Below are 12,793 nucleotides of genomic sequence, written 5' to 3'. Positions count from 1 at the left end.
CAGAGACATTTAAAGTCATATATCTTACAAATCGTATAAATATTTTAGAAGCCCCACCCAAACGTGTGATGAACGACATTGACAACGACGACGTAAGCACAAATACACGTATTTGTGGAGAAGGTTGTATTTATACATAGAGGATGGCAGATATGTACAAGAAAGAAATAAGAATGATACATTTGATAAAGGGACTTTTCTAGTATGGCAGCAATCCAAATATTTTTGTTAAAGAAAAAAACAGAATTTGAGTAAACTTCACATTTAACCTCATCGCAGCCTATGAAATGTATTTGTTAGAAAATGAGTCTAACTTGCATGCATATGGTAGTATTTCAGTCCTTATACACAATTGTTCATGAAGATGGTTGACAGCTGCCCAATGTAACACTGTTTAAGAATGCTGCAGAGAATATATTTGGGGTAATCGGGTTGGGTTCAAAACCTCTCTTCAGAATAAGGATGGATCAGAATAATAGAACAGACTAGATGTTAGCCACACCAGGGGAAAAAAAGCAGTTTACAGTTAGAAGTTTTGCTGCCTTGATGCAAATATAAGCCATCAGCAGTCCTGCATCAGTTTGCGTTTGACGTTGGAGCTTTCAGACGAGAGCTGAACGAACAGCGCCCCGGCGGCCGTCCGCGCCCGGAGCTCGTACATGTCGTAGTCATGACACCACTCAACACTGCCCCATCGCTCAATCTGTAGAGAAGACAGTCATAATGCCCTTATTGCTCTGGATTCATTAAAGCAGACCACATGGTTCGAAAGCAAATGACAGTGAATTGTATGCGTGTCATTAACATGTAGGTTAGGTTTCTTGCTCAAGATACCTATTGGTAAACTGCAGACATTGGGGCTTGAAACCAGAACCTTTCGGCTGAGAATCAAACACACTAACCGCCAGACTTCGATGGCCCAATGACAATGCAAATGATTAGGATATTGACCGACTGTCAGTGTCACACACTCTCTCGGACACTGACAATCTCAAAGAACACTACTAGTACCTGACAGACATTGGACATTGTATACAATCACCTCTTCACTCATTACACTGTTTACATGCTACAATAGCATACTAGTGTTATATATTCATAACTGCTTTGCTATTTATATAAATCACGTATATTTTATTGAACTACTTGCGTGTGACAAATAAAACTCTTGAATCTTGACTGGAACCAATAGAATACATTCAAATCAATTCCGGGGATTATCCTCTCTCTTCTACCTGGTACTCCTCCTCGAGTCTGGACAGAAGGACGGCCTCCTCCACTGTCAGATGCCTGTCAATCAACGCCAGGGAGAGCACTACAGACTTCAGCTGGGTGATGACAAACTCCAGCCCTGGACAGAAGAACCAATGTTTCCGAGTACATAAGTGCCAATCATGGTAAAAGCTACAATCTGTTTATTTTACCTGCAATAAATAAACCAACAGTATTGTGGGACCAAAGCCAACAGCCTGAAGAAACCAAACCCATCCATCCACTGTATGTTTGTTTGTTTAGCCGTTGGTCTATACAAACATATAGTGGTTGGAATTGTTTAGCCCGATATTGCAATTTAACCTCACAGAGGATAAGATGTGAAATAGTTTTTCTTTTATTACAGCTGGGTACACAGCCAGATACAAACGTTAAACTAATGGAAAATACTCTCCCACTATGAGTTGCGCCTGCGCTAATTGAATTACTTGAATAGCAGAGAAAACTTTTCATGTGGGGTGGATTCCATATCCACCAATCAGATTGGTAGTAGCTGAACTACGTCACTGAAAATCTGTTCAACTTTCCGTCACCCTTAAGTGGCTCGCCAGTTTTATAGTCCGCTGTGACTCTGCCCAGTCACCATGGAAATAAATGGTTGCTAGCTCTTAAGTTGCTGTCTATAGTTTGTTGGCGGTGTGAGTGAATGCATCATTATGCAGGTTGAGCAATAATATCTCACATTGCATGTTCAAATGTGCAGGGTTAAACGGTTTTGGGGGCTTTCACTCACTTGCAGCAACATCACAGGTGCAAAGTTGCCAAATCGGGTTATAGTAAACACTGACAGCCAAAGAATCATTCCGTTAAGAATATGGTAGTTGTCGACTTATCTGCAAAACCCACGGTGCATTAAAATAACCCCAATACCAAACCACGGCTGAGCCATCAGGAATAAATGTACAGATAATAATATGATGACAATAAAATGTCACTTTACCTGTGAGGGACCAGAAGTTGTAGGAGTTGAGATGCTGCCGGAACGTGTCTATGGTGGCCGCTGGGATCTCAGGACCCAGTATATTGTAGGAAGAGCCGATCACCACATTGTACCTGAAAACCAAACAGAGGACATATCAAACTGAGTCTAACATCAGGAAGTTTCCACTGAATTGAAAAGAGGACTCTTGAAAATAATTGGAAAATTCATGACTGATTCGACATGACACCTTCGAAGAGATAAATGCAAACATATTCCTTATGGATTAGCAGCACTGACTAAAAATACTTTTGCATGGGCGGAGATCTTACAAGTAGCCTAGGTGGTAGCAAACCTGTTCTCAATCCAGTGCAGAACCGGATCCCATTCATTCTTCTGTAGCTCAACCAAGGCTGGAGGATCGTCTATTCTGTAACTTTATGGAAACAGCAATTTCTAGTATTATATACTTGTCAAAGTACTTATGACACCAGTCGTACAATGTGTGGAATGCTAAACATTATTATTCTTTGTCACATGCATGCTTGTCATTTGTAAAATGTGTGCCGTTTTCATACACCACCAACTTGCTTTAGTTACCTTGTTTACCAAGCAAGTTTTAGTTCTTAATCATTTCAACAGCCAACTGAAAAGTTGAAGGTGCAAGTAGGTACTTTACCAGACAGTATCAGTCTCCACATATTTGAGAGAAGCAGTGATCATTTGCTGCTTGTCTCGATGTGTGGGGTTATCGATGGCTGTGTTGCAAAGAGTGGTCTGAAAGGTAAAACATATTTTTAATTAAACAAACATCATTAAACATTAAACAAACAAACATTGACGTAGGCCTACTCCACAGTGTCAGTAGGCTTACCAAATGCATGGAGTAATACTTAAGAGTTTCCTTCTGAGCATCCCACTCCGTTGCCACTGCTACGGCTAGAGCTTCGTTGGGGACGGTGAACAGCTTCCCTCCAGGTGTTTTTAACTTCCTTCTGTCCAAATGAACCTCATACACGCCACCTGGGTAAATGAAACGTATATCATCACAATGACAACAAATAAGTCAAGAAACATGTTTGATTTGATTGACTGAGTCCAAACCTTCGCCTTGGGCTATGCTGACATCTTTGTAGAATTTCCTCCTTTCTGTAGACAAGAACAAACAAATGAAAAGGTTTCTATCGCTGTCAAAGCAATGACAACCATTTATTTACCAGTAAGATGCAAACATGAGACATATTCTTACCCGTCGTGGCACTGGAGTATGCATTGCTTTGTAATGAGAAATAAGAGGTAGGATCTCTTGAACAATATTTGAGAAGGGTTCGGGAACTACCCAAGTGGCATTGAAGTCTAACAATGCTCCTCAACATCACTACAGTCAATGTTGTTTTAGTCAAGTGTTAATAAAAGGACCTCAGAAGAACCGATGAGACAAACGAGACAACCTACAAATTACGCGCTTCGTCCTCTGATATCATAATATCCAAAATGTCTCGGCAAGTGGAGAATTTACAGAACAAGCTAATCGTATGTTCTGCTTATTGCTTTTTTTCCATATTCGTGTCACAAACTCAACGTCCGGTATACTGGCATGAACGCCATGCATTTGACCTTCCTTCTTCTCACAATATGGGGTTAAATCCTTATTATGTTGGGAATCGTAGTTCTTCCGCTCGATGCACATAACGAACCTTTAGTAACAAAAAACTACATGACAACATAAACCACAACGCCTTCCGCAATACTAGCCAATGAGCTTTGGTTTCAAGACATGTGACATGTGTCAACTAATGAGAGGGGCGGATGCTGCTGTCTATGGCGGCGCGTCGAAGTCATCTTACTTTTCTGGGAAATTGATACCAACAACATTAATAAACGGCCGGGGGATTTTTGAATGTTGGTGAACCACTTAATCTGGGATTACAACACACCCTATTTCAGCATAGCGCCCGGACGGCCACTGACCACGGTCAGTGTGAAGCCCGTGATTGGAAAACCATGCCTGTTCCTGCCAGATACCTCAGCAACTCCCCGGCCGTGGCCTTCGCATCCTCGGCCTCGCTTATCCCACCGCCGCCGATCAACACACGTCAGCCCGGCGTTGTTACTTCGCTCCTCTACAGCGGGTCTAGGTTTCGCGGCCACCAGAAGAGTAAAGGAAACTCTTATGATGTAGAAGTTGTTTTGCAGGTGAGATTATCAACATTTATTTGATCTGGCTGACTGTCAGCTGACGAGAAGCAATCGCTGAGTTGTCAAACTGTCGGGAGTGATTGACAGCTGGCAGTGCCTAATGGTTGTATTTCATTGAGCTTGTGGTAGTCGTTTAGATATCAGATGATTTGGTTGAATACAGTATATGACCAGGTTTGATCGCATGTGTGGTTACTGGTACAAATCGTGCTACAACGAATGAATCAGCCACGCAATGTATGCTTAGTCCCCTGACGAATATTATGGACATGATGGTGTATGTATTGCGTGGGGGCGGGGAGCCCCTGCTCAAGCTGTGTGTATGAGCCAACAATAACATTTAGCTCGCAACATTAACATTTTTACTTTTTTCATATTGCTCTAAAAAAGCATGTTACTATGGAGGATTCCTTCCTGTGTGGCTACTTGAAGATAAAGGGTCTGACAGAGGTGAGGAAAGCACCACGATCTTATTCAAGCTAAACCTTGTCTGTATGCCTTTATATATGTAGTGTGTGTGTGTGTGTGTGTATCTCATTTCTCTTTGAATGTATATCTCACAAATGGAAGTTGGTCTTGACTGGAATGGAAATCTAATTATGTCCACTATGTTGTTGTTTAGGAATACCCAACCTTGACCACATTCTTCGCTGGAGAAATTATCAGCAGGAAGAGGCCATTTCTGACACGGAAATGGGATGCAGATGAAGACGTGGATCGAAAGCATTGGGTTAGACCCGACTTCTTCAATTTGTTGATTCATTGCTGCCAATATATACTGTACATTGGCCTTCCACGTTGGATCTGTCACCATATTCGTTTTGATCTGAAAAATCCAGGGCAAGTTCCAAGCCTTCTACCAGTATGCAAAGACCTTCAACTCAGATGAGTTTGACTACGAGGAGCTGAAGAATTCGGACTACATCTTCATGAGGTGGAAGGTAAGCATCCACCTTTTTTCAACCAGGGTTTCTTCTACGGATCTGTATTCAAAACGCATTCAATATATTTCCCTGTCCGAATTTGAATAGATTTCACTGTGGGAGTAGGAAGTCTGATTTGGATGCCTAACTAAATATGTAGGTTTCACAAACCGAGCGTAGACGGATATTAAGAAAAGGCACAGCAATCTAGGAGGTAGAGCAGATTACAGGTTCAATCTCAAACTCCCCTTAGCCGCCCATTCTACCCGCGCCTTCGCTTCCTGTATCTGTAATGGTGAATACAGATGCAGCTAGGGGTTTAGGCTACTCCGCTGATTGAACTTAACGGTACACCCTCTCCATCCACCCCCAGGAGCAGTTCTTAGTGCCCGACCACACCATCAAAGACATCAGTGGGGCTTCCTTTGCCGGCTTCTACTACATCTGCTTCCAGAAGTCAACGGCAACCATTGAGGGTTTCTACTACCACCGGAGCTCTGAATGGTAAACACACAGGCACCCGGGTGACTGACTGACTGACTGACTGACTGACTGAGAGAAGGGCTCATGCTTAGATGTGGGTTAAAGAATGCAGGAAGTGTACTCTCTTCACCTTGTCCCCCTGCATGCTGCTTTGCTGAGGGATCTTTCATGCAAGGTCGCTCATGTTGTTGATAATACTGGCATCCAAACCTCATTCATTCCTAATTATCAGCAAGTCTTTGCCAAAGGGTGATGGCTGCATGGTTGGGCTGATGGCTTTGGGCTGTAACGCAGTCAGTGAAAGCGAGCAGACTTGCTCTCTTTTCCCAGTGTTGCTGATTATGTTGTGGATGAACACAACACTTAAGACAAAATAAGATAGGTCGAGAAAGCCAGAGTTTGAAAGATAAAGACCTGAGTTGGTTGGCAAAGAACTCCCGTTTTGGAATCAGGCTTCATGTTATGTTTCCAAAATGTGTGGATCCCTCCTACATGTACTGACCAATCACAACACCCTCTTTACATGCGTGACAATCACAATTTTGGTAAATTAGCCACGTATAGTCAAAGAAAACAAATCGCTATACCACGTATATGGGTTACAATGACATCACTTCTACTCAGACAATAAGCATACATTCAAGCAGTTGACAACAATACCACAGAATGTGATTATAGAATATATTCAGAAAGCAGGCGGTGTTTAACTTTGACTGTAGCATTACTTAGTTAATCTTAACATAAAGAACGAATGAGGGGGCTCCTTTCTTCTCTGTGGCCATCATGAAGCCCTCCCCCTCTCCTCCCGTCAGGATGAGGTGAGCCAGGAATAGAGGGGTTTACAGCTTCTAGGGGTCAACGTAGGATTCAGTAACCAGGGTTCATCTCAAGCGGGCAGGAGGTGTAATGAGAAACACATGGAATGTAGGCCTTCGTTGACCTATTTCATTCATGTAGGCAAGTTAATTCTTATACTTCCTTTAAACCTAAATTCAATTTGTCCCATAATAGTCAGTGTGGAGAAGGTTGTGCTTGTATACATGTAGCGCAGGAGGTCACCTGTGTGGTGCATGGTGTAGGTCAACATGCACAAAGTTGTAACAGTAGATAAGAAGTTATACAGAGTCTGTGAGACAAATTGTGCAGTCAGATATTTGGGCCTGTCCTCAGAGAGCCAAAAGCCGCCCATCAGAACTGGCCTGAAGTCGGCCAACAATCACTGTTGTTAGTGTGTGTGTGTGTGTGTGTGTGTGTGTGTGTGTATTGACTTGTGGATGGGTGAGTTTTATTCCTAAAACAAGTTTCACTTTTTATATTTAATAGTCGCAGAAAATGAACATAGTGTAGGTTTAAGCACTGGGCTTTTATGTGCAAACCAACAAGGCAGATTGTAGGGGTAAATAATAGGCAATAAGTGGTAATGTACACAATGATACACAAAAGCATGTTTTGTGAAAGCAGGGGGATGATGTCACTCTTCTGGTCTGGCTGGATGTATGTGGATGCTGTGGTCTTAACGGGGCGATGTCATGCGTGTCCAGTGTAATGCTCATACAAGCGCTCTCCTTTCTCCCGCCACACAGGTACCAGTCCCTGAACCTCACCCACGTCGCGGAACACAGCGCTGCCATCTACGAGTTCCGGTGACCCCGGCCACCGTGGCTGTGTGACCCGACCGTAGGACTGAGGAACAGGGGGAGGGCTTATAGACACTACTGACGGGGAGGAGGGGCGCAGGAGATTGGAGGGCTGAGCATGGGTGGGAGGGAGGCGATCCATGGAAACGGTTATATTTTCTAAAAGAAATAAATCTATATACTATTGATTATGATACAAAAGGACACGCCCCTGCCTGCCTGCCTGCCTCGGACTGGCCAGGGCATGGGGGAGAAGCCAGACTACATGGTTGGATTAACCTGACACTGTCCACAGCAGTGGATTATGAACAAAACCATTTATTTTTTAAAGAGAGAGCAATGTGGATGGAGCAGCGGGGAGGAGCCGACGCGACGGAAGACAAGATCAGGGTTGCTGCATGGAGGGAGGATGCAAAGTGCAACCGGAGTGTTTTTAAAATAGTGTTATTTTGTTTTGTTTTTTCGCTTAATTTTCCAAGTTTGGATTGTAAGAATTTCTCATGGGCTTTCTTCACCTTCTTGTTTTTTCTGCAAGGTATCTCGGAAGACTTGTGAAACCAAGTTTTTGGGATTTTAATTTTGTTTGCTGGCAGAGATTGCATCAGTTGTTGATTGGACCGATGCGGAAAGAGTGCTATGTGGTCTTAGACTGGTCTTTTTGAATGAAAAGAGGAAACTTTTTAAAGACACTAAATAAATCTATGTCGTGGAATGAAGAAGAAAAAAATGTTTTAACAAGAGTTCATAGGTAGAGCTTTTCACGATTGTGGATCGGAGCTTTAATGACTTTATAACAGAAAATGACAGTATTTTTTTGTAAAGATACCTGGTTTCTATTATCGTCTACACAGAGATTTTGTTATTCCTTGTCAACAGCCTCGCTTATACACACTTTTCATTTCAGTACGACTACGTCATGATTTCATAGTCAGAGTTTAAGACATGTAGTGATCCAATGAGCCAGATCCTACATCCTGAGGCGGCACGATTGGCCCTATTCCCCAGGATTTATTTATAACTAAAATCACGGAATGTAAATGGTTTATCATCGACACTGATGACATGTCAAGGCCGATTCGACCTCTTTAAGGTGCTGTAGGTAAGATTTAAGAGCTTTTATTTGATTATATTATATTATCAATGACCTAGCCACCCATCAACTTTTAGCTGTCTGACTGACTCTGTATGAGACCATTTCGATGGGCGATCGCTCCCGACAAATTTCTGTCCAATGAAGGCCTCTTCCCTGATTGGTTTGAGGAATCCACCTTGGCCATCCAGCACAATCGCAAACACAATGTAAGCATAGCTCCCCTAGGTGTGGGAATGTAACCCTTATTTTAAAAATATTTTCTGCAGCTCTTTACAATTATCAAGTCTTACCTACAGCACATTTTATTGTCGATGAGAAACGAAGAGTGCAGTCCGAAAGCTCCACCACGGACGTCGACGGCTGCTTGAAAAAGAAAAAAATTATAATTTAGATGGTGTTTAAATAATCAATTGACTTATGTGTTTGCGTTGATGTGAGTGATGGGCATTTGTATTTGGCACTGCGAGGGAATACTGTGTGTATAGGTCGACATTTGCACAACACTGCATTCGCTGGAACACACAACTCCAAAATCCACGTGTTTTTTTTTTACTGCGAGCAAAAACACAATCACATTGAAGTATTACCTTTTAGTCATGTTCTCCATCCAGGGGTTTCTCCTGGTGAACAAAGAGCCTTTCTTTCTTTATCATCTACTGTTCTACATAACATTTTGCCCCCCACACCCCCCTTCTTTTGTCCACACACACACACACACACACACACGCTTCAAACTATGCAACAGTGTCAGCGTAGCATTCTCCAAACATTAGCTCATGTTTTCAGAGACAGAGTTTATTATATCCTTATAGTGTAAAGAAGAAAAATATTCAACAGGGCAAGATTTCTTTTTTCTTTTTCGGGGTGTGTGAAGTTGCCTTGTAAGTAATCTTTTTTCCCTATTCATTTTCCCTTTCTACATGATGGTGCCATCTTTTTAAAAGAGTATCAAAGTTTTATCTGAACAGCTAGAGAGTATGTGTGGGGACATGGCTTGACATGGCTGATGGTGTGGCTGTGCAATGGATTAAAAAAAACATATCTAAACACGATGCATGAGTCTTCATTGTCTGCTGTTATATTTACATTTTTCCATGACTGATTATTTATTTTAATTTATTTGAGCGAAAGTCAAGCTCAATGTAACAATTTTATGATTTTTACTCAAAATAAGTACTTAAGCTCATATTTTATTTATGTGTTCAAATATTAACCCTGGGCCGGCCTATGATAACGAAACACCATGTCTTACCGACTGCTGCCCTCTTCTGCCTGCTCCAGTAATAACAGCTTTAGAGCCACACAAAATGCCTGAGCTGAGCCATTGCGATATTTGGAAAAGAAAGTATGGCTTAACTCGCATACTTAAAAAAAAATAGTTTTTCAAAATATACACATTACCATAGGCTATCATTTAATGCCTCAACATCGTATTTAGGACAGGATTTTAAATAATTGATCAAATATAGCCTAATATCACCATTAAAATAAATAAACTTGCATCACTGCTTGCATTATTTATCACACAAATGAAAGCTAGATTTTTGTTGCATGATAAAAAGTGAGTGTAAGATCTGTCAACAATAAAAATGTATAAATATTAACTAATAGTTATGTTGCTAATCTAACATTTCACCCATAAATAGTTGCTACATGAATTAGGTGAGTGCTGCATGCAGCGCTCAACTATTGTTCTTAAGTTTTATTCTTCTTAATTATTCTCTGCCAACTTCTAGAAGGACGTATGTCCTTCTACTTCAGCTACTACTACTACTTCTACTTCAGCTACTACTACTACTTCTACTTCAGCTACTACTACTACTAATACTACTTCAGCTACTACTACTACTTCAGTTACTACTAGGCCTACCACCAGCATCAGTCAGTTTTCGATTTCAGCTTCCAGGTTTTTGAGCAGTGCACTGCAATACATTTGACTTTTCTGATTTTTCAGCATGTGCAGGACAATACATTTGACCTCTCAGATTCTTCAGTTCAATTCATTTTACATTTCTGCATTTTTAGCAATGCTTTGCACTTTTGATTCAGCTGTCACTTTATTCTTTATTTTTTTTTATGTGTCTTTATTAAAACATATTTTCAACCTCACTTTGCACTACAGCACTCACCACATTTTCTGCAGGAAATGCATTTTCTAGTTATTATATATTATTTAAAAATAAATCTATCAATAACATAAAATAGTATATATTAAATAAATGTAAAATATTAAATTATATATATATATATATATATATATATACATAAAAAATACTGATTGCTCACAGTTTCGTCCTTTGTTGTCTCGTATGTTACCATAATAAAGGGCTTTATTACAAATAAAAACTTGGACCTGTGTCAAGTAAGTCACAATCACGTATGACTGAAAGAATCTGGATCATTGGGTGAGCCAGGATATCCAAGATGCTGGTAAACTGGGTTGATCATCAACCATACTGTAACCAAGTCACCCAGTTCTTTAATCTTACTCTTCAATATTATAATCACATATTTTGTGTAATCATCTAATCATAAGGATTGCATAGAAAGAGTAAAAAAACACTTCAGATCGTATGAGTGAAAACCTCTTTCATTCAACATTTACAATGATGCACAAGGAAGAGCTGCAGGGTAACCAGAGTAAGGCTGTTGCTTTTGCAATCTACCTCATTCCGTTATGCAATGCAACATTCTTTGCATATACCTTTTCTTTTCCTCCTACGTGATAGGAAATGGATCTGTCATAAGTATTTAACCTGGAAGCTGAAAAACCCAGCCTACCTGGGCTTGGATACAATTAGAATGATCTTGTAATTAAACATTTTTTGCAACCCCATGCGGAGGGATATTTTCCATAATGGTAGAATATTGATAGAATAATGATAGAGACTGTCAGTGCTAAAATAGGCACTTTTAGAGAACGTTCACTAGAATCGCCACTGTCACTGTCAGGGCTAGACCCACGTTAGACCCACAATGATCAGAAATCAGGTGCCAGGTTGAAAAATCCCAGAATTTTCCTTTAATGTGCTATGCTGCAGTAAAGCAATATATCTAAACTCTTTTTTTAATAACATTAAAAATAAAAGTCTTCCTCCTTTCCTGCTCCTTAACACAACATTGGTCATCCAGGGTTACAACAACCAAAACAAAAGATGACAACAAAGAAGGTAGCGAGCAGGACAATCCCTATTTTATAATACAGGACGATCCCTATATTATGGAGGTCATGTTTAGTTCAGGTTCAGGTAAGTTTCGGGGGAAGGTAAATATTCAGCTTGTTTGTATTAGGTTACTCCAGCCAGCCCTGTTTTCTCAGCACAGGTCATAAATCAAATCTTCCTTAACATCCTGATAACGGGTGTCCAAAGCCTTCTTGGAAGCTATTAACCCCTGGCTCTCCGGAAAGCACCTGTGTGCGTGATTTACTTGATGGGAACTGTCTATTCTAGTAGTGATGCCATTTATTGGCTAACCCAGTGCACATTGCCAATGGCACGTGTGAGGAACACACCCCTCTTAATGAATCAATCTTTATTTACAGAGTTGACTTTTCATTGAAAAAAATCAACTACAATATGTGAAACAACACAACAGGAAGAATAAATTAGTGTAAAAGACACTAAAAACCAGAGATACATTTGAAAGTATTTCTTATTGATGAAAAGGCCACTCTAAAGGCCTTTTTCCACCAAATAATTCACACTTCAAATTCTAGGGAAACGTATGTTTGGCTTCAAATGGTTGAAAATGGTTTGCACGGACCAGAACGGAGCACGTTCTGGTTGATTGAGGAGGGGTATGTTGTGGTTTCACTTAGGACGCTGTAACCTACTGATGAATAGCAATGTCCAATGTAGGTCTGCCATCACATTTCCAAATTCTGAGCATTTGGGCATTTCTTGTACACTCCCAAACAGAATCCACCTGTGCCTCATTACTTGTGTTTTTTTATTTTACTATTGAATCTGAGCCATCGTAAACTTTACTTTATTGACGCACGTACCGTCGTCTCAACAGTTCAGATAATTACTCTGTGATTATCGTCACTGCTATGGGATGTTCCTGCTTATTTTCTTGGGCTGACTCAGAGATATGCTTACTGGGAATAGGCTGCAGGAATGACTACAAAGCAATTATTAATCAGTTTACTAGCCCCTGTTGCTGTACTGAAATAACTGGTATTTGGTAACATCAACTGCAAAGAGTTATGTGTCCCCCCCAACTACATGTGTGTACATTTCAAACTTCTTTTATTATTTTGCCA

General features: G+C 40.7%; 2 protein-coding genes across 2 annotated transcripts; one reads left to right on the top strand and one right to left on the bottom strand.

Moving 5' to 3' along the window:
- Positions 1 to 111: 111 nt before the first annotated feature.
- atpaf2 (ATP synthase mitochondrial F1 complex assembly factor 2) lies at positions 112 to 3,796 on the bottom strand. The gene is made up of 8 exons (XM_084485349.1): positions 3,441 to 3,796; positions 3,296 to 3,340; positions 3,066 to 3,214; positions 2,871 to 2,968; positions 2,547 to 2,627; positions 2,213 to 2,325; positions 1,236 to 1,351; positions 112 to 703 (listed from the first exon to the last, which is right to left on the bottom strand). Exons 1-8 carry the CDS (start codon positions 3,565 to 3,567, stop codon positions 563 to 565), a joined length of 870 nt encoding a protein of 289 aa, XP_084341475.1. The 5' UTR covers positions 3,568 to 3,796; the 3' UTR covers positions 112 to 562.
- Positions 3,797 to 4,001: 205 nt separating this feature from the next.
- On the top strand, positions 4,002 to 9,567 carry LOC311366480 (glucose-induced degradation protein 4 homolog). Its single transcript, XM_084485266.1, has 6 exons — positions 4,002 to 4,387; positions 4,781 to 4,840; positions 5,013 to 5,120; positions 5,230 to 5,331; positions 5,687 to 5,817; positions 7,380 to 9,567. The coding sequence occupies exons 1-6, from the start codon at positions 4,196 to 4,198 to the stop codon at positions 7,441 to 7,443; spliced, it is 657 nt and encodes a 218-aa protein (XP_084341392.1). The 5' UTR covers positions 4,002 to 4,195; the 3' UTR covers positions 7,444 to 9,567.
- The last annotated feature ends 3,226 nt before the right edge of the window (positions 9,568 to 12,793 follow it).

Source organism: Micromesistius poutassou (assembly GCF_964030765.1).
Source record: "Micromesistius poutassou genome assembly, chromosome: 21".
NCBI lineage: Eukaryota > Metazoa > Chordata > Actinopteri > Gadiformes > Gadidae > Micromesistius > Micromesistius poutassou.
The sequence above is the reverse complement of the archived record's forward strand: the minus strand, read 5'-3'. Positions and strand labels throughout refer to the sequence as shown.

Excerpts from the sequence above, each read along its gene's own strand:
- atpaf2 (XM_084485349.1), bottom strand. The coding sequence starts at position 3,567 with ATGTTGAGGAGCATTGTTAGACTTCAATGCCACTTGGGTAGTTCCCGA. Across the intron at positions 2,969-3,065 it reads AGTATTACTCCATGCATTTG|ACCACTCTTTGCAACACAGC; the intron begins GTAAGCCTACTG and ends TTTACCTTTCAG. Across the intron at positions 704-1,235 it reads GACTCGAGGAGGAGTACCAG|ATTGAGCGATGGGGCAGTGT; the intron begins GTAGAAGAGAGA and ends TCTTCTCTACAG.
- LOC311366480 (XM_084485266.1), top strand. The coding sequence starts at position 4,196 with ATGCCTGTTCCTGCCAGATACCTCAGCAACTCCCCGGCCGTGGCCTTC. Across the intron at positions 4,841-5,012 it reads AGATAAAGGGTCTGACAGAG|GAATACCCAACCTTGACCAC; the intron begins GTGAGGAAAGCA and ends GTTGTTGTTTAG. Across the intron at positions 5,332-5,686 it reads ACATCTTCATGAGGTGGAAG|GAGCAGTTCTTAGTGCCCGA; the intron begins GTAAGCATCCAC and ends ATCCACCCCCAG.